We start from the raw sequence: 19,505 nt of genomic DNA on the forward strand, positions 1-19,505 counted from the left end.
CTACTCCAAACACCCGTTTCACCGTTCTTCCTTATGGCTCCTGTTTTCGCACTTTTGAGCCGCTCTTTAATTCGTCGTCTTTGAAGGGCTTTAGTATCTTTACACAGTACAACGAGAAACTAAGTAAAAAGTGAAAATCCATGCAAGCTCGGTAACTCACCTTCGTTTAGCAACCTTGCCCTTAGCCTTGCCCTTACCAGTAGCTTTGGCTTGCTTGGCTTTAGCGGCAGCGGCAGCTAATTGTTCCTTGGTCCTCGGAACCACTTGGAAAAAGCCGTCGAGCCTTACCTGAACGCCGGCTTTCAATCCCTTGCGCAACCTTGCGATTCCCGATCTTACCCTTTCCTCGCTGAACTTCTTCTGGTGGCACAGAAACTCGATCAACTCGTCCTCCTTTGGCGGAGCCCATTTCAAGTTGATCTCGTTCCCGTCAATCACGTCCGGGCTCAAAAACAGCTGCCTGGCCTCCCTGTATGGCCAGTCCTCCGGCACTTTCCACTTGTTATTGGCCTCTCCGGACTCGATGTATTCGACGATCTTCTCCAGCGACCCGTGTTCCTTGATCAGCTTCAGCGCTGTGACGGGGCCTATGCCGCGGATGCTCTCACAGTAATCGCATCCCAGCATGATACCCAGGTCGATGAACTGCTCGATGGTCAAATCCAGACCCTTGAGCACCGTCTCGGTGTCTATCTCGTGGATGGGCTCCTTCTTCGCCTCGGAAAACGTCAAATGTCTCAGCAGATACGGCGTCCTGTAGCACAGCGTGTCCATGTCCTCGCTAGCCGCCGCGTACACCTTGCCCTTCTTCGCCAGCTCCGCACACTGCGCCTCGGCCTCCGCGGGCGCCGTGATATACGGGATCCCCATAAGCTCCAACAGCTGCTTCGCCTCAGCATTATGCTCCGGCGACACCTTCACCAGCCTCCGCTCCTGCTTCATCTTCTCCACCTGCTCGATCGCCTCCGCCAGCTTCTTCTCCGTTTCCTCCCTCCTAGAGAGCCTCTTCCCCAGCTCGTGCGCCTTCAGCACAGGCGGTTTCCCGTCAAACACATAGCACGGCTTGATCCCATTGTCGATCATCCGCAGCGTCCTGTAAAAGATGCCCATCAGGTGAGACGTCGTCTCACCGCTCTCTGTCGACAACTGAGCTCCGTCCTGCTGCCTCACGGCAATCAGAAACTGATAAAGCGACATCGATGCATCGATAGCAACCTTCCGACCAAAGAAACTCTTGATGTCGCTCTTGCGAACCGCACTCGGCACATGTTCCGATATAATGGCGTTCAGTCCCTTGATACCCATCACTCAAACTTCCAACGCTGGCCCAGCCCTCTGCCTGCTCTGCCGTCCCTCTGCCAACCTCGTCTCTTATAAGCCTACCGCATCGCATCGCGGACGCGTAAAACCGTTACGCGTCACCGAACCAGCACAAAAGACCAACACAACGGACAACCCAGGACCACTAGTGACCATCGACGCCATGCCAACCACCCGCTACCATCTACCAACCTCGTCGACCCATCACACCTTATTCTCATTCATAGACCACGTGACACTCCCGTTACCCTGCGCGACAACTCGACTCCAGTTACCCCGCCCTCAGCGCTCCCCAGAACCCCCTTCTTCGCCTGTCTCGTCTTGCAAGATAAAAAAAACAGGCTCTGAGAGCTTAGCAAGTGGTGAATTCTAAGAGAGCACAACACACGTTAACGGGGACAACGGTTCGTCCTACAAGAGGTCCCATCTAACGAAGATATCTTGCGAAGGAGTTGAAGGCCCAGGTAGCAGTAGGAAGGTAGGTGGTATAAAATGACAAGTCTATATGAATACAAACATCCGATTATCAACAAGCAGCTGGCGTCAGGTTCGGATGATCACAGTGGCAGAAAGTTTCCTACTTTGAACGCTTGGTATAGTGTTGTGAATGACTATGAGTTCCAGGCTCGATGTCCCATCATTTTGAAAAACTCACATAGGAACAAGCATTTCACATTTGCGTGTCATTTGAAGGACTGTCCGTTCAAGGTTTTGCTGAGTTATTGCGGGAACCAGCGGGGGTTGGAAAATGAACAGCAGACCGAACACCAGCACCAGCATCACGAGCTGAACCACTCGCTGGTGTCGTTGGAACGGAAGCCGAAGCTGGAGGAGCAAGAGGGCGTGAAGGATGGAGGACAGCAGGGAGCCGCCGAGGGAGACGCGCGCAAGTACACGGAGGCGGACGCTGAAGACGATGATGTGAGCGCGGCTATTGCGGCGGCGGTTGCCGCGGTACAGGACGTGCGGCAGAAGGACGGAGGGTTTGGCGAGGAGTATGGGAACGGTGGGAGGGCGTCGGAGGGCGCAGTGAGAGGGCCGTTTGTGGTGACCAAGATCGAGCCGTACCACAACCACCCGCTGGAGTCGAACTTGACGCTGAGCAAGTTTGTGTTGACCAAGGTGCCCCGGATCCTGCAGCACGACCTGAACTTCGACCAGATCCTCGAGAGTCTGTGCAACGAGGACGACAACACGGTGTCGAAGTTCAGGGTCTCGCAGTACGTGGAGGAGTCCGGGCTGTTGGACATCCTGAAGGAGAGGTACGGGCTGACCGACGCGGAGATCGATAAGAAGCTGCTGTCGCACATCTCGAGGCGTGTGACGACTTATAAGGCGCGGTTCGTGCTGAAGAAAAAGAAGAACGGCGAGTACGGCAACGCTGGCGCGGCTCGCGGCCAGAATGGAGCCGGCGCTCACGGGTATCCGCGTCACGCCAGAGCTGCGGCAATGGAGCATCTAGGCCATCCCGGCGGCGGCGTTGCAGACCACGGCGACTCCGGTCGGGTGAACGGTCGTCACTTGCAGTCGCTGCACGACGGGAACTTGAACCCCGAGTTGAACGATGCGGAGGTGCAGGCGGCCCAAGCGGCTGCACAGGCCGCGATTGGCGAAGCCGTGGCTCTCAAGAGGTCGGTTCAGCAGATGGTCGGCGATGACGATGTGGATGACGATGCCTCCAGAAAGCGTCACATGATGAAACTGAGTACGTCGATGGGTGGCAGTCTGGTCAACGACGACGGGTCACTCGTAGCGCTGGATGACACGCAGGACGATAAGCTACCGCGCGACGTGGCAGAGCAGTTGAGATTACTGTCGTCGCATTTCAAGGAGGTTGAAGCCCACAACCTAAACAATTCTGGTTGCGAGCCGGACGAAGAGACTAAACTGGTAGTCAAGGATGACATTCCCGACGAGAACATCCAGCCCGAGTTGAGAGGACAATAGGTCGGGAATTGTACATTTCTCTTTTATTCATTTTGATATTTGTGTATTTTTTTATGCAGTATTTTGGCCGTTGATCGAGGTTGATGTTAGATGAAATTTACAGATTGCACCAAGTGAAGTGCAACGCGATACCGTCGATTGATCATCGATGCTCAGACTATCCAGAGGGCGGCTGTGCGGGCTGAATCAGCTACTTCCCTGCTATCTGAGTGGCAGCCGTCAGCTTAGGTACTACTCAACCAAAGATGAGAAAGCAAGCGATTCGACTGAGGATGATGGTATATCGTCCCCTCAACCGTCAAAGGCTGCTCAGCCCTGGTACGTGACTATGATAGACAGGAATGAGACAGTCCGGGATTCTGTTTTCCAAGCGCAGAAGGTCGAATTTCCAAATGGCAGCCCAGAATCGCTACGTAAGATAACAAACCGTTTGAAAGACCATTTGGGCGTAACCGATATTCTGGTATTTGATCTACGTGATGCAGACAGGGGCAATTATACAACGGCGGTGGCTAAAGTTAGCGATTTTATGGTCATCGGTACGGCCAAATCGGCCAAGCATTGTCAGAGATGCTTTATGGAGTTGAATGGGTTCATCAAGCGAGAGTACGGTTCAGTAGCATATGTTGAGGGGGATGTAAATGGCCGTGATGAGAAGCGACGCCACAAGAGGCTTGCTAGGAAGACAAATCTGAGTAAAAACTGGGGTTCAAATTCATCTGCACTCTCAGGTGGATTCCAAAGCAACTCAGAGGCATGGTTTATGATTGACTGTCATGTAGACAACATCTTTCTGAACATCCTAACGGAACAGAGGCGGGAGGAGCTGAGTTTGGAAGAGCTTTACGCTCCCGAGAATGAAAGATACAAATATAAGCGCTCAGAGGAGAAGGTACCACAGGAAGAAACGCTGGAACTGCAAGACGACAATAACATTTTGGCAGGACTCAAAAGGCTGGCGTATCAAAGAAGACAATACTCTACTGTACCCGTAGCCACCGCAATTAGTGGCAAACTCAGTGGTTTTTTAGAAGCTCAAGATTTCAATAATGCATCTTCCTTCATCGATGAACACAAGCATGAACATTCATTAACGTTGTTACAAACAATAGCAAAGTCATTCGCCACACACAAGGTTCCAGTGGTTGACACTACAAAACTCCGAGAATGGCACACTCTTTTTGACCAGTGCTGGCCATTAGTACTTGACGCCGAGACTGCCTCCCTGCATTGGTCTACGAGACTCAGATTTCTCAAGATGCTGAACGTGGCCAACCGAAATTTCTATCCAGTCAGAATGTTCATAAACGATTATTTGCTGCTGAAAAGGTCGACGGGATTTCCCTTAGTTCGTGACGATTTGTTGCAGTTTCTACAAATGGTAACAATAAACCTGAGCTTGAACCCCAAAGCTGACTATTGGGACCTAGTAAAAGCCAATGGCGACGTCGTGCAAGCGCTCAAGCTTTTTGATGAGCTGAATGGTGACAGTCTACTGCACGATGAGCTAGTGATGACTCTGCTTCTCAGGACTATGGTTTTGAATGACGACAAGAGAACACGACTACACTCGCTGTACGAACTAGTCGACTATGTGATGCATAAACGCGCAGTCAGTCCTGCAATCATGGCCAGCGTGCTAGAAATTCTAGGCGGCATTCGAGACTGGAACAAGTTTTTCCAATTTTGGGAGCTGGGTGCCGACGACTTCCTGCCCGGAGAGGACGACCGACCATGGTACGAATTCCTGAGAATCGTGGTGAACTCTAATGACCTGAACCTGATGAATAAGCTTGTCAACGAGGGACACCTACTGTGGTTGAAAAGGAACGAAGTGGAGTTAACGCAGGACATCGAGTCTCAACTGAACAAGCTTTTCATCAAAGTAGACCCACAGGGCGTAACGTTACAAAGTTTGAAAAACTATTTATACTAATTAGTCGTTGTTCAAGTTCCTATTCAAATATTCTGCAAACAACGGCACAATTCTCGATCTCTCCATGTCTCTCAGTTTGTTCAAGTTCACAAACTGCCTCTTTAATCTCTGCAAGAGCGGCAAGGTGACGCCCGATGAGGGCAGGTCTACGAAACAACATCGGTCATCGTTGATATCTGAAGTCTCCTCCGACACGATGATTCTTGTCGAGGACGAAGAGCCGCCAATCGATTGCTGGACCTTGACGTGATCCATGATCTTCCTCACCACGGCAGAGGTGTCCGAGTCCAACACCTGTATGAAGTTAGATTGGGACGCTGGTTTCAGGATCGTCGCACTGTTTGGTTTCTGCAACGCTTTGGAGAGCGGATCTCTGTGGTCGCCGTTCTTAGCGCTTGTGCGGAAGATCGCGGAGCAGATCTCCTCGAAGTGGTCTTTGATCGAGTCCTGCGTCGTCAAGAGCGGGAACAAAGGCGAGTCCCACCTGGTCTTTGCATTGGGCTCCTCGTACCTCTGGATCAGCTGCTCGAGCAATTGCTCATCCCAAGCCTCGTGGTCCTCGTTCCGGTTCCAGGCGTGCAGCGCGTCCAGCGGACACATCGTGTGGATCAAACAAAAGGTCGTCGCGACATTCTTCACTTCACAATGGAGCTGGTAACGGAATCCCTTGATATAGTTCAGCGAATCGACAATCACAATCCTGCGTGCCGACAGGTCCCGCTTGACTGCAGAAATGATCTCTGATCGAAGCTTTCTCTCGTCCCTCGAACTCACATAATCGCTGTGTTGAATCCCCAGAGAGCGGTCCGAATGGTACACGATGGAATAATTTCTCCGAGCCAGCGACTCGTCGTCCTGCAACCTTTGCTCCAGCAAAGCGATCAGTTCCTTCGCCACCGTGGTCTTACCACTAGACGGGTATCCCGAGAATAACACCAATGGCATATCCACCTGCGACGACCCTCTCTCTGCTAACTAGCCTACTAGCGATGCGACGTGAAATTTTTCACCGCTTTCCCATAACCAAGTCCAAGACAGGAAAAACACTCAAGAACCTACAGGACACAACATGAAGAAGTTCATACCGAGATTCGACTTCCCAGATTACAACATACCTCGAACCGATTTCAAAGGCCATCAACTGAAAGCCCTGAAAAAGTTCGATTCCCTAAGACCGCAGCTGAACCTAATCCTAGAGCTCCGCGATGTGCGCGCGCCGTTGTCGACCCGCAACGTGTTAATCGACCAACTCATCGATCCCCGAATACACCAGAGACTCGTGATCTACACCAAGCGAGACCTAGTCGCAGACAATACACACTACCTGCTAAAGCTATCCCACTGGCAGCAGGAGATCGACGAGGACTTCATCCTCATCGATGCCAAGCGACGGCAATCCGCACGTCACGTGCTCGACATCATAAAATCGTACAAGAGGCAGCTCGAGGTGCGCAGCCAGGGCCTCGCGCTGCCCACGGGCTACAAGGTGCTCGTTGCGGGCATGCCCAACGTGGGCAAGTCGACGCTGATCAACACGCTGCGCGGCGCAGGGAGCAAAGTCGCCCGGACGGGTGCCGAGGCGGGCGTTACCCGCAGCACCAGCGAGACCATCCGCATAGGCGAGCCGCACGACAACATCTACCTGATCGATACTCCCGGGATCGGGCTTCCGGGACGGCTCGTCAACGAGCGACAGCGCATGCTGTCGCTGTCGCTGTGCGGCTGCGTCAAGACCAACCTGGTCGACCCCGTCGTGCAAGCGGACTACCTGCTCTACCTGGCCAACCTGCAAGAGCCTCACAAGCACTACCCGGGCGCTCCGACCAACGACGTGTACAAGCTGCTGCGACGCGTGCAGCCCCGGGGCGCTCCGCGCGACAATGCCACCGCGGCCGCGGTGCATTGGCTGCGGCAGTCCCACAGGGGACTGATCTACGACCGCGAGCTTCTGCTTGACACTGACTCCTTTTCGCTCCGCGGCTATCTGTCCCGGCAACCGCAACCGGAGCCGCAAGCGAAACAGCAATCACGCGTGACGGCCCACGACCGCCGTCTGCAGAATGTCCACCAGTTGTTTCCGAAACTCTCCGGCACACAATGAAAAGCCCTGCCCCACCACCCCCCGCCACTCGTTTGAAAAGGAAAAAGAAGCTTGTTTGCCCCTCGCCGGGGGGCCGAGTGGGATGAGGGGCTCGTCCGAGATGATGCTAGCCGCGCGGGTTTTTAATTCCATTCGATCGCTCTTATCCGATACAAGAAAATTTTTTTATTGTTATAGTATTTCTCGCTAACTATGCAAATAATCTTAAACACTTTGAAGTATACCATATACATAAATGCGATAACAACTCATCTGTTTTTTCTTTGTAAAAGTTTTTTCTATAGATCCTTATTCTCGTTTACAGAGTTTCATTTATTTTGATCAAGGGTTTATTGTTTTAATTCCGAACCGATCAATCTAGCTCGCAGCCCCTCGGTTGAATTTTGCTTTCCTAGTCCTTATTTATTTTGTGTGTTATCTGGTTCTATGTTTTAGTTGCTAGCTGGTTTGGTGTTGTATCATTCCTCTTTCTTTGTTCTTCGTTCTTATCACATTGTATTTGTCTGCATTCTTTCTTTGTTGTCTTTTATGCAAGATCTAGCACACTATGTCCAGCACGAAACCATTGCCCATACAACCCTATCCAGCGGCTATCGCTCCACAGCTTAGTGCTGCGCACAACGGTACCGGCGCGACAGTTGGCGCGAGGAAAAACGGCGGCGCGAGCAGCAGCGGCTTGACCATACGGACCTCTCGACATTGGGTGCTGCCACCGAGACCCAAGCCTGGCAGGAAGCCGAACCATTACGACTCGAAGCGGTCGAAGCAGGCTGCGGCGGCGCCGCCGCAGCCTGCACCTGTTGTCAAGAAGAGTGTGAGCCAGCCGGTCTGTGTGAAGAAGGAGCTCGCCAGCGTACCGATCAAGAAGAGCGCAACAGCGCCCGCGTGTCTGACGAAAAAACAGGTTCAGCCTTCGCCGGCTAAGAAACAGACCAAGACGGCGCTCAAGAAGGAGATCCAGCACATCAAGGTGGAAAATTCGAAGCTGAAGCAGGAGTTGAGCCAGCTGGTGAGCGATCTACAGGCGTTGAAACAGAGATATAATTCACCTGAGGCTGCTTCAACTAAGAAGAGGCAGTTCTTGGACGATTCGACTTCTGCTTTTTTGAAGTTTGAAGAGGACGAGCGCAACGAGGATTTGACCCAGTTGCCACCGCTGTTGGTCTCGACAGCAAAGATGAAGTTCACCTCCTCGGTGTCCTCGTGCAAGACTATCCCGACCGACGACGAGGACATGCTCACGGTGTCGTCGTCGACTCCAAACTCACTGATATCCGCGGATTTGCAGCACTCGTCTTCGTCGGTGTCGTCAGCGTCGTCGCTGAATTTGAATCCCGGGCAGGCACACGGTCTTTCCCCAACGATACATGCCAAGCCGCAGCTCAAGTTTCTCGACGACCACGAGCAAATGCAGTTCTATGACAAGTACATGCGCATGGATTTTAGCCTGGCTCCGCACCAACACATCGACGAAAACCACCTGGCGGCGCTGGACTCTATCAAGGAGGAAGAGACAGAGTTCAAGTTTGGCGGCGCTAATGACGACGATATTTTGAGCTTCCTGGAGAATAAGCACGAATTAGCTGTTCAGCAGGATTCGAAGGATGACCAATGTTTCTTTGCTGTTAAGCAGGAGACGCGCGAAGACGACGCTGACTTCCTGCTGCAGCAACCTGTTGCAAACGATACAATTTCAACGACTATCTCGAATTCAACAACGTCGAATTTTTACATGCCACCCTCTTTGGAAGAGCTCATGGAGGAGCAGGATGGTGGTTCCAAAAATTTCCCTTTGAACTTAACAACTAATGATTTCAACTATTATGAAGACAATCTGGACATGTTGAAAATGGAAGCCTTTGACATGATATGATCCATCTAATGACCAAACTAAACGCTTTAACGAACTCCCCTACGTATATCCTTGAATTAACGATTCCTGAATGATACTAACATCATTATATATTCTTTTACTGCACTATAAGATTCATTGATTTATATTTTTCCCCGATAAGAACTAATCACCAGCCGATTTCAGCCAGTCTCTTGTCGGTTTGCTTAATCGATTCGACGCAAACACCGCCCATCATTTCACCTAGGTCGCTGGACACCTCCAACAGCTTCTTAGCGTCGCTGTAGTGAGTGGTAGCTTCCACGATGGCGCGTGCCAACTTTTCTGGGTGCGAAGACTTGAAAATACCTGATCCAACAAAGACACCTTCGCAACCCAACTGCATCAAGAGAGCAGCGTCAGCAGGGGTGGCCACACCGCCAGCGGCAAAGTTGACCACTGGCAATTTCCCTTGCTCCAGTGTCTCCTTCAACAGCTCAACTGGCACTCTTAGTTCCTTAGCCTTCTCGGCAAGCTGCTCCTCAGTCTTCAAAGTCCCCTTGTATTCTGCGATCTCGCCCCTGATCTTGGTGATGTGCTTAACGGCCTCCGAGACGTCACCGGTACCGGCTTCGCCCTTGGTACGAATCATAGCAGCACCCTCGTTGATCCTCCTCAAAGCTTCGCCCAGGTCCTTGGCTCCACACACAAATGGCACCTTGAACTCGTTCTTCTTGATGTGATTCTGCCAGTCAGCTGGAGTCAACACTTCACTCTCGTCGATGTAGTCAACCTCGAGCGCCTCCAAAACCTGTGCCTCGACAAAATGGCCGATACGCACCTTGGCCATCACCGGGATGCTAACAGCTGCCATGATATCTTTGATCATCTTTGGATCTGACATACGGCACACCTGTCCAGACTTACGCATGTCGGCAGGAATCCGCTCCAACGCCATAACCGCACAAGCACCAGCCTTTTCAGCAATGATAGCTTGCTCCGGTGTCACCACATCCATGATGACACCACCCTTCAACATTTGCGCTAGACCACTCTTAATCTTGAACTCAGACATGCTTTAATTAATCCTATGATCACTTTTCCGACCACTACGTCATTCGAAAAACAGGAAGAGAACAGCTGTCGTCAACCCCCATCGCCTATTTATATTCAAGATATTATCACAATGGAATTGACGCCCAGAAACGATCGGCAAACATTCCACACTGGCACAGCTGCGCCAAAACTTGCCATAACCTCTGTATCTGCCAAAGAAGTCACCGCCTAATACGTGCATCATTTTCGCATCGTCGCTTGCTAAAGGTAACTCATGCCCCGGTGGGTGAAAAATCACGAGTTGACTCAGCTTGATAACTATGCTGGATGAGTCACGAAATTTCATGCGCTTAGGAGTTATGGTTGTTGGTAGGCATTGGAGCTGTTTGTGACTCTGGAAGATCGTAGTCTGGAAGATCGTAGCGGCCGGAAGGTCCATGAAGATCGGGAATTCCTATATAATCGCCTTTTCAGATTTGCAGTGTAGTTGAAAAAGTTGGAAAGCGTATGCAGACCGAGGAAAGCATGAAGCGTGTTGGCGTATTGGCCTTACAGGGTGCTTTTTCTGAACACATTCAGCATTTAGAGAAGTGTGTAGCGGACAATGGGTATGAGGTGAAAATCGTAACGGTGAGGACACCTGAGGAACTGTCACAATGCGATGCTCTTGTGTTGCCTGGCGGCGAGTCTACGTCGATGTCGCTGATCGCGCAAAGGACCGGGATGTTTCCCCATTTGCGTAAATTTGTGCACGACCCAAGCAAGGCTGTCTGGGGCACCTGCGCAGGGCTCATCTATATCTCGCAGGAGTTGGCAAACGAAAGGGAATTGGTGCAGCCACTGGAACTGCTGAAAGTGAGGGTCAGAAGGAACGCTTTTGGCAGACAGGCTCAGTCGTTTGTTCAGAACTGCAATTTCTCCGAATTCATACCGGGCTGTCACGATTTCCCAGCCGTTTTCATCCGGGCGCCGGTTATCGAGCATATTTTCGATGCGGATGCTGTGAAGCCGTTGTTCACTCTGGAAAGTGGATTGATCGTTGCGGCGTCGCAGGGCGACAATATCTTGGCGACCTCGTTCCATCCTGAGCTGGCAGAGAACGACAGCAGGTTTCACGACTGGTTTTTGAGGCAGTTCGTACTCAAATGATGATGATCTCCTTCACGCTGGAGGTAGTGGGGAAGAGCAGAACCCTCCTATTATTATACAATGCACACGGGATCACAATCTTGCCTCCACGAACCGTCGTCACATTTTGTAACTTTAAAAAGTTGAGATGTTTGAATGCTTGCCAGACTATGGACTGACATAGCCCCAAGTTGTCCGGCTTGAGCGACTTTCGGTCCAAAAATCGCAGCTTTGTAGTAGCATTTAGTTTTCTAGTGATCGTCGATCCCTCGATCACGGAACCTATCTTGCTTTCCAGGTCCCACCAAACAACTTCAGACACGCTCTCTAGCGATATCATTTTGCAAAGGCTCGGCAGCACCAGCTTGTTGAAGTCAATCGTATTTATATTGACGAGTCTGAGTTCTCTAAGATTTTCCCACCTGGTAAAGTCCGCCAGGCCACTCCTTGCCGGCTCGTTAAGTTGCCAGAGTTCCAAACGCATAATTCTTTTTTTGACCATGTAACTAATGGTTCTACCTGGATTATCTCTCACACCATGGAAGTTAATCAGCGCTTCGAACAAACGATCCCCTCGAACAGATATCCTGTTCAGGTTTTTCATTGATTCCAACTTACTTAATAACTCAATCACCCTCAAATCCTCAACTGGATATGCGACCTGATCGGCGTCGTCATCGACAAGAGCTGGTAAATCTGTTTCCCCATCTTCCTCGAGGAACACTTCGCTTAAAAGTAAGAAGAGGTCATTATTCCTCATTGACTTAAAGATTCTTTTCAAAAAATCTAGGCTTGAGTATTCCAAGTTGAGCCTGAAAAAGCTGACGCCATCTAGTTCGTCGTCCTCTGTCTCTTCTCTGATAATCCATCTTGCGTACTCCCGCAGCGTATACCACACCACTGGCATGCAATTCTTGAAATAGGCTAACCTTAGTCGCCCGTCTAGATAAATCCAATCAACTTGACCTATTAAGGTCCCGCCATACGCATGGTTAAGTCTCATACAGTCGAGGACAATGCTATCATATCGCAACCACAGAGAATATTCCAACCACCGGCTTATTAGCGACGGCGAGTAATCAAAGATATTCAGATATTGAGCAAACACATCATAAAGCCTCTTTTTTAGTAATTTCTGACTAGCACTACTATCCTTCTCTACTTGTGATGCTAGCTTGATGATCTGATCAGAGTATAATTGCTCGATGGGCTCAGGAGTCACACAGCTAAAGTTACCGTCCAGCTGATAGTAAACCCATGTTCTTATATCGACAGGTAATGCAAGGAATAGGCCCACATCCATTTAGTTTCATTCAATTGCCCAGCGATGACTCTTGGGCATCTCTTAGGCGTAAAGCTATATAATGACGCGTCTTGAAGATCGACACGATGAAGACATCACCACAAGTAAATCAATTGAAGAGCTAAAAGATTGACCTCTGGAACTAGGCATTCGATGCTATGAGAGATGCTGAAAGATCAATTGAAGATTGAATTGAAAAAATGGGAGTATGCTTTCATAAAGGAACATGGCCGGGATCCCAATAAGGATGACATCAAGAGACTACCGGAGATAAGGAACATGTACAAGAAATACGCCAGGCTGCGGAAGGACCACTCGCCTGTAGCTTCACATTCTGCACAGGAGCAGCGTTCTTCCGCTAAAGCTTCTGTAATGGAGCTGGGACCTACGCCTCAGATATATGGCAAGGCGATGAGTATCTTTGATATGAATATCTCACCTATTAAGACGTCTCCAATTGACGGAACCAGGGACAGTGAAGAACCCGTGATCATAAAGCACACGACTGATGATCTCCCTGCGTGTGAGGACCTGCCAGTCAAGCGACAACTGACCTTCACTTCCCCTGCACCGAGTTCATCGCCAAGAAAAGGGTCTGATTGCAGGCACAAGGCATATGGTCCCAACTCGCCTTTGAAATGGGAGAAGGAGAATTTACACATAAGCATAAAATGCGTGTCGCCGCTGAAGCGAACGCCTGTCAAAGGCTTTAATCAAGGAACAGTTTCCTTTAGCCCTTCCCCTCTCGTACGGAGACCATTAACTAGGCCCCTACTAGAATTAATGAAGGAACATGAAGCCATTGTGGAAGAATTTAAGCAGATGGAGGACAAGGACGATGAGACTTTGCTTTCGTCGAAAAGACCTGACAACATCTTTGCCGAGGAAGAGGAGATAGTGCTGGATGATGAAAGGAAAACAGTAAAGACCAGAAGAAGGAAGATACTGCGAAGAAAAGTTATAGAAGAGCAGAATGAGGGAATTGAAAAAAACATAGCGGAGGAAATAACGAAACTGAAGCAGCAACGCGTCAAAGACTTCTTGGGTGTTAATGAGAATTCGACGGAAGATAATGACGATTCAGCGGCAGGGCCAGATCAACAGCAAGAACAAGGTAAAGAGACAATAACGAAATCCATGCAGAAAGGCGGCAGGAAAAGAAATAAGAAATACAATCTTGTGAGCAACAACTTCAGAAGGCTCAAACTGCCGACAAAAAAGGCAGGAAACCGTCGGTGGAATAATAGAAGACGATAATGTTAGATTTCCATTCGGACTATATTTGAATGACTATGTATTTTAAATGACAAAACCGTAGAAGACTCACTAACTCGTCAAAAGTTGTAGCATACCTTCAATCCTTTGAGCCTCTTTCGCTTTGTATACTTCCTGCCTTACTTTATTTCTAAGGTCGATGATCATTTCCTGCAGGACTGGTGACGTTTCCAGTAACTCGTCATATAATTCTATAACTACAGCTAACCAGTCTGCAATCACAGGAGCGGCTCTCACGTCCTCAATGCCTTTCAGGCACCAGTTTAGCAAGGGCTCTAGAGAAGATTCGTCCTTCCCATAAAGGGCCACTCTGATTTTACCGCGCTTGCGAAGTTCTTGTAATGCAGTAAGCGTTAGTTCTTTGGCCATGCCGGGAACGAACGCGCTATCCAATGCCTCACTCCACTTAAATTGGTTTATGTTTCTTTCGAAAGCACGTACGCGCCGCTGCTGCTTCATTTTGTCATTATGAATTATATGCTCCTGATCTCCTTGGTACTCCGATCCACGCATCATTCTTTGGTAATTATTACTCTTCGTGACAGCCGATACGGAGCCCGCAGGCTTGTTTGACCTTTTCTCCTTGGATTTCGTTCTTATGGCTAATAGACCGGAAGAGAGACCGGCAACCAAATGCTTATTTCCCTGAGCTTCACCTGGGGACACAGCACAGCTCAATACCGCTCCCGAGAACTTCCAGCCAAACTTGACCTTATAGTTGTCTAGAGGATCAAATACTTTGACGTGACCATCTAATGAGGATGCGATCAGCGCGGATCGGCTTGGACAATCAAAATCCTCCACATAATCTAAGCATGTCACTGTTTTATTGAAGTTACCACGCTCATGTAATTTCTTGTTGCTTGTGAGATCCCATACCTTAAAATTAGAGCCACCACAGGAAACAACTTGCGTTGGAGAGATAGAAGTGACATTTTCGACTGGCTGCCCGTGATTAAGCGAATATACCGGGACGGCTCCAGATGACCTGGTGTCATAAAGTCTTAGAAACCCATCATAAGAGCCTGTCATCACAAGATGTGGCGCTGCAGGAACAAAGCAAATTGTCCGAACATAATCTGAAGCGCCCAGCAGCTCCAATTGTGGTTCATATGCATGTGCTACATCCCAAACCCTCGTAACTCTGTCATCACTGGCGGTCACCAGTGTCTTGCTGTCTTGATCGTGGAATTTTGTAACATGGGTAGGATGCGAAGAGGCGTTTATCGAGAGCAGAAGTGTCCTTGGGTTGTAACTTTCGTAGACGGAAACCAAACCTGTTGCATCTCCCGCACATAACAGCTTACCATCATTTCTGAACGACGCTGAATACACTATGTCCTTAAATCTCGAGAATGTCTTTATAACTTGTCTAGTACTGGAAGAGAAAATTTGCACTCGAGTGGACGATGTCACTGCAAAATCATGAGGATGCTGGGGATTGAATGAAATGTGTGTAACGCTATTATGTTCTTTAACTAGCTGTGCTGAAGAATATTGGCGCCAATATCTTTGTTCTGGAGTCGTCTGCTGAGGCAGAAGGGGAGCTCTTGAAGTCACAATTCGCTGTCTTGACGAAGACATCTCAATTAGATTGAAAATACGCTAAAACAGTCGGCTAAGCAGGCCTAGCTATTAAACATTCACTGCTATTTGAAGCGATGAGCTTGAATTATCAAAGTAAGTAGGTAAAATTTTCCAGATCGCAGTAGCCGGGTAACGGCAACAAATAAGGAACTAGATTTACCCTCGAGATATGGTCACTTTTAAACTACAAATAGACAGTGTCAGTGAGGCGAACGCTGTCAACGGACCATGTCCTCCTTTCAATTAGAATTCATACAACCGCCACAGCCTGCGACTCTGCGTAATTTCACAACGCATTTGTCCTATGACAGGGGTTCGAACGCGGTCGCTTACCCCTGTGGTAAATCTGCTTTCATTCGCTTCTTGGACGACAGCAAAGCGGTTATTCAGTTTAGTGGACATGGGAGTTCTAACGTCTCTGTGGTCAAATTCTCTCCCATACAAGGTTCGCAATATCTCTGCTCGGGAGACGACGCAGGTAGAGTGATCGTTTGGGGTTGGTCGCGGGATAGGGACACCGGGAGCTTTGAAACTGCTGTGAAAGCTGAGTTTCAGGTGCTCGCAGGCCCAATTACTGACGTTTCATGGGATTTTGAAGGGAAAAGACTCTGTGTCGTGGGCGAAGGACGCGACAAGTTCGGTGTGTTCATCTCGTGGGACTCAGGTAATTCTCTAGGTGAAGTATCCGGGCACTCTCAACGCATCAATGCGTGCCATTTCAAGCAATCTCGACCAATGAGATGTGTTACGGTCGGAGACGATGGATCTGTTGTGTTTTACCAGGGGCCTCCATTCAAGTTTGCCGCTAGCGATAGAACACATCATGACCAAGGAAAGTTTGTGAGAGATGTGCAATTCTCGCCGGGGTCCGGCGATTTTGCTGTCACAGTTGGCTCTGATAGGCGGATCGTGTGCCTAGATGGAAAAACAGGAGAGTTCATCAAATATATTGAGGATGAGAACGAAGAAATTAAAGGGGGCTTTTTTGCAATTTCCTGGATCGACGAGTCAAGATTTGTCACAGCTAGTGCAGATGCGACTGTTAGATTGTGGAGTGTCAAGGATAGTAAATTCTTGGGCAAGTGGTTTATTCCAGGAGACGCATTAGCAAATCAGCAAGTGGGAGTCGTTGCCACGAAAAATGAGCAAATCATATCCTTGTCCCTAGATGGAACGCTCAATTTCCTCAAAATTGGCGAAGAAAGCCCAGTTAAGTTCTTGAGGGGTCATAACAAAGGTATCACTGCGTTGACCGTCAATCCTTTGATTAGCGGCTCTTACGATGGAAGGATTGTCAATTGGGCTACAAGTCCAGAAACAATGCGTGAAGATCACTCTAACCTGGTTGTCGCCATTGACAATAGCGAGCCTCCTAAATACGCGAGTGTCTCATGGGATGATACTTTGAAAGTATTAAGTGAAACAAAGTACAAATTTGAAGGTCAACCCAAGGTCTCGAGCTCAGCTAACAATGGCGGGATCATTGCCGTAGCCACAGATTCTGATTATTTATTGATTATGAACTCGTACACTGGTGAAGTACTGCAAAAGAAACAGTTGAGCGAGCCTGCATCGGCTATTGACATAAGAGGCGGACTGGTGGCGGTAGGTCTAGAAAGAACAAACACCATTGAAGTGTTCAAGACCTCAGACCTAGCGGTGAATTACAAGCTACCCGCAGCTTTGCGCGCTACACCATCTTGTGTTTCCATTTCAGCCACAGGATCCTATCTAGCGGCAGGTGATGTCATGGGCAAAATAATACTTTATGACTTGAAAACGAAGGATATTAAGACTACAAGGTGGGCTTACCACACAAGTAGAATCAATTCTATTGCATGGATGCCAGCGAAAAGTGAAGGCGACGATGAGGATCTAGTCGCCACTGCTTCTTTGGATACAAACATCTTCATTTATTCTGTTAAAAGACCGATGAAGACAATCAAGTGCTTAAATGCTCATAAGGATGGCGTAAATGTTGCATTATGGGAGAACTCTCAGACGCTTGTCAGCTGCGGGGCCGATGCTTGCATCAAGAGGTGGAACATTTCGGTGGAATAGAAAACTCAGTTCGGGACCCAAAAATAAGCCTGGCAGCGCCAAACATCTGTGTGACAAACAGACCCCAATTACTGATAGATTCCCATGCCCAAGCAGGCCGCGATTCTCGAATCTCAGCTCTGCGATGTAATTCATCGATGGAAATTAGGTTTAGACATATTTCAATGGAACTGAAGATCAAAAACAGCCGTAACTCTATATATCGACTTTCGACTTACTCCCAGATCAATGTCACGACTCGCTGTCGGCCACTTACCACCACAACCTGGAGGCTCGGTTGTTTTCTGGATAAAACGGGACCACTGTCGTTAACGAGTTAAAACACTTTTAAATTCGAAGTGTCAGTAATTTGTGACGTTTGATTTTATAACTTTGCACGAAGAGATTCCATCTACTACGAAGTTGACAAAAAGAGGGCGTATCGTGGAGAACACCTGCTGCTACCAGACAAGAAGAGCAGTAGCCATGTCAGAAGAATTGGGCCAAAGTCCAGCGGTTGGTGACAGACTTCCAGCTCGGTCAAGATCAGGCAGTGAAAGGCCCAACTACCACATTGATACCGAAGATTTAGATATACGGGATGACGACGATGATGCTGATGATTACCACGAAGAAGATGATATCGAAGACGAGGAAGAAAATGAAACAAATGTAGTAGTGCATACAGAAGGTCAAATACCACCAGTTGCGAGGAGAGGAAGGCCGAGCAAGAGGAAGAGCCGAGAAGCCTCTCAGGACGATAATCGATCTGAGACTGAGGCATCACGCAGTGGTTCGACGGCTCCTGGCTTCTTGAACATCAAGAGGCCGCGTCTTTCTTACCCAGTGGATGAATCAGGGATGCCGCTTCCTGTTATCAATGAAGAATATGACCTTCCCGATGATCCCGAGGGTGAGACTAAGATAAACCGAGACGGAAATCTTTTAGGTGGCAGACAATTCTTGGTACGTTCCTTCACGCTATCTGACAAAGGTAAGCGTAGATATATGCTGTCAACGGAGCCTGCAAGAGCTGTAGGATTTAGGGATTCGTACCTTTTCTTTCAGTACCATCCCAACCTTTACAAGTTTATCCTATCGCAAGAACAGAAGAATGATTTAATCGACCGCGGTGTTTTACCGTACTCCTATCGCAGCAGACAAATTGCGCTGGTCACTGCCAGAAGTGTGTTCAAGGAATTTGGAGCCAAGATTATAGTTGGTGGTAAGAATATTACTGACGACTACTATGCCACAAGATTGCGTCAGGAAGGCCGAGTTGTTGAAGGAACATATGCTCGAGAACCAATGAGAAAGGGAAACCTTCGCGGTTTCGATGGATTTGATTATGCAGAAAGTTCCGTGAATCCAGCCAAGAATGCAGTCGAGTTTTTCGATAAGCGGCATCAAAATCATCACAACGGGGGTGCATCGACAGCGGGTGCGAACAAAATAAATGCGACGAACTGGCTCTATCAGCATGCGGCGGCTTGTAGTAGGTTCAACAGCGACATGTATTATGACAGGGTCCGAATCCTGCTGATAGAACGTCAAGGTCTAAGGGACCCCTACACTAACACTTTACACTTACCACAGTCCACACAAGCTTCCAAGATTTTAAAGACCTGTAGAAAACCGTTGACGACAGAGGAAAGACGCGAAGAATGTTCGGTCGTCTACGAAACAAAGATTAGCGATGCTGATTTGACAAGAAACAAAACTGGTCTATCAGAAATCCCATTAGAAATATTCGACGGCACTGTCAGCGAAGAAGTGCTGGCAGCTATTCTAGAACAGCAGAAGTTTGAAAGAGGCCTGTGATTATGGATGAATTAAACTAACAATATGTTCGAATTCTTGAGCCGTTGTTGCAAAAAAATTGTTTTCAAGGAGTCCCGAGGGTACAAACTAAAAAGCAAAACGTTGATGATCTTCTGAACGCTCAATGGCTCCCTCGCATGCCATACAGCGTCTTAGCTTG

The 19,505-nt window shown here is 48.8% G+C and overlaps 13 protein-coding genes across 13 annotated transcripts; 8 read left to right on the top strand and 5 right to left on the bottom strand.

The window, feature by feature from the left end:
* Positions 1 to 156: 156 nt before the first annotated feature.
* On the bottom strand, positions 157 to 1,305 carry RAD27 (multifunctional nuclease RAD27; the record flags this gene model as incomplete). Its single annotated transcript, XM_037281352.1, has 1 exon — positions 157 to 1,305. The coding sequence occupies one exon, from the start codon at positions 1,303 to 1,305 to the stop codon at positions 157 to 159; it is 1,149 nt and encodes a 382-aa protein (XP_037137247.1).
* A 507-nt stretch (positions 1,306 to 1,812) lies between these two features.
* ABF1 (DNA-binding protein ABF1) lies at positions 1,813 to 3,267 on the top strand (the record flags this gene model as incomplete). Its single annotated transcript, XM_037281353.1, has 1 exon — positions 1,813 to 3,267. One exon carries the CDS (start codon positions 1,813 to 1,815, stop codon positions 3,265 to 3,267), a length of 1,455 nt encoding a protein of 484 aa, XP_037137248.1.
* Positions 3,268 to 3,415: 148 nt separating this feature from the next.
* Positions 3,416 to 5,203, top strand: ATP25 (Atp25p; the record flags this gene model as incomplete). Its single annotated transcript, XM_037281354.1, has 1 exon — positions 3,416 to 5,203. The coding sequence occupies one exon, from the start codon at positions 3,416 to 3,418 to the stop codon at positions 5,201 to 5,203; it is 1,788 nt and encodes a 595-aa protein (XP_037137249.1).
* On the bottom strand, positions 5,204 to 6,148 carry KTI12 (Kti12p; the record flags this gene model as incomplete). Its single annotated transcript, XM_037281355.1, has 1 exon — positions 5,204 to 6,148. One exon carries the CDS (start codon positions 6,146 to 6,148, stop codon positions 5,204 to 5,206), a length of 945 nt encoding a protein of 314 aa, XP_037137250.1.
* A 124-nt stretch (positions 6,149 to 6,272) lies between these two features.
* On the top strand, positions 6,273 to 7,304 carry MTG1 (putative GTPase MTG1; the record flags this gene model as incomplete). The annotated part of the gene is made up of 1 exon (XM_037281356.1): positions 6,273 to 7,304. The coding sequence occupies one exon, from the start codon at positions 6,273 to 6,275 to the stop codon at positions 7,302 to 7,304; it is 1,032 nt and encodes a 343-aa protein (XP_037137251.1).
* Positions 7,305 to 7,851: 547 nt separating this feature from the next.
* Positions 7,852 to 9,177, top strand: HAP4 (transcription factor HAP4; the record flags this gene model as incomplete). Its single annotated transcript, XM_037281357.1, has 1 exon — positions 7,852 to 9,177. One exon carries the CDS (start codon positions 7,852 to 7,854, stop codon positions 9,175 to 9,177), a length of 1,326 nt encoding a protein of 441 aa, XP_037137252.1.
* Positions 9,178 to 9,325: 148 nt separating this feature from the next.
* SNZ1 (pyridoxine biosynthesis protein SNZ1) lies at positions 9,326 to 10,210 on the bottom strand (the record flags this gene model as incomplete). The annotated part of the gene is made up of 1 exon (XM_037281358.1): positions 9,326 to 10,210. One exon carries the CDS (start codon positions 10,208 to 10,210, stop codon positions 9,326 to 9,328), a length of 885 nt encoding a protein of 294 aa, XP_037137253.1.
* Positions 10,211 to 10,698: 488 nt separating this feature from the next.
* On the top strand, positions 10,699 to 11,340 carry SNO1 (putative pyridoxal 5'-phosphate synthase; the record flags this gene model as incomplete). Its single annotated transcript, XM_037281359.1, has 1 exon — positions 10,699 to 11,340. The coding sequence occupies one exon, from the start codon at positions 10,699 to 10,701 to the stop codon at positions 11,338 to 11,340; it is 642 nt and encodes a 213-aa protein (XP_037137254.1).
* Positions 11,333 to 12,622, bottom strand: CTF13 (Ctf13p; the record flags this gene model as incomplete). The annotated part of the gene is made up of 1 exon (XM_037281360.1): positions 11,333 to 12,622. One exon carries the CDS (start codon positions 12,620 to 12,622, stop codon positions 11,333 to 11,335), a length of 1,290 nt encoding a protein of 429 aa, XP_037137255.1.
* Positions 12,623 to 12,787: 165 nt separating this feature from the next.
* SLD2 (Sld2p) lies at positions 12,788 to 13,879 on the top strand (the record flags this gene model as incomplete). The annotated part of the gene is made up of 1 exon (XM_037281361.1): positions 12,788 to 13,879. One exon carries the CDS (start codon positions 12,788 to 12,790, stop codon positions 13,877 to 13,879), a length of 1,092 nt encoding a protein of 363 aa, XP_037137256.1.
* Positions 13,880 to 13,948: 69 nt separating this feature from the next.
* On the bottom strand, positions 13,949 to 15,481 carry UTP15 (snoRNA-binding rRNA-processing protein UTP15; the record flags this gene model as incomplete). The annotated part of the gene is made up of 1 exon (XM_037281362.1): positions 13,949 to 15,481. One exon carries the CDS (start codon positions 15,479 to 15,481, stop codon positions 13,949 to 13,951), a length of 1,533 nt encoding a protein of 510 aa, XP_037137257.1.
* Positions 15,482 to 15,712: 231 nt separating this feature from the next.
* Positions 15,713 to 17,545, top strand: AIP1 (Aip1p; the record flags this gene model as incomplete). The annotated part of the gene is made up of 1 exon (XM_037281363.1): positions 15,713 to 17,545. The coding sequence occupies one exon, from the start codon at positions 15,713 to 15,715 to the stop codon at positions 17,543 to 17,545; it is 1,833 nt and encodes a 610-aa protein (XP_037137258.1).
* Positions 17,546 to 18,010: 465 nt separating this feature from the next.
* Positions 18,011 to 19,345, top strand: NPL6 (Npl6p; the record flags this gene model as incomplete). Its single annotated transcript, XM_037281364.1, has 1 exon — positions 18,011 to 19,345. The coding sequence occupies one exon, from the start codon at positions 18,011 to 18,013 to the stop codon at positions 19,343 to 19,345; it is 1,335 nt and encodes a 444-aa protein (XP_037137259.1).
* Positions 19,346 to 19,505: the final 160 nt, after the last annotated feature.

Source organism: Torulaspora globosa, chromosome 1 (assembly GCF_014133895.1).
Source record: "Torulaspora globosa chromosome 1, complete sequence".
NCBI classification, from domain to species: Eukaryota; Fungi; Ascomycota; class Saccharomycetes; order Saccharomycetales; family Saccharomycetaceae; genus Torulaspora; species Torulaspora globosa.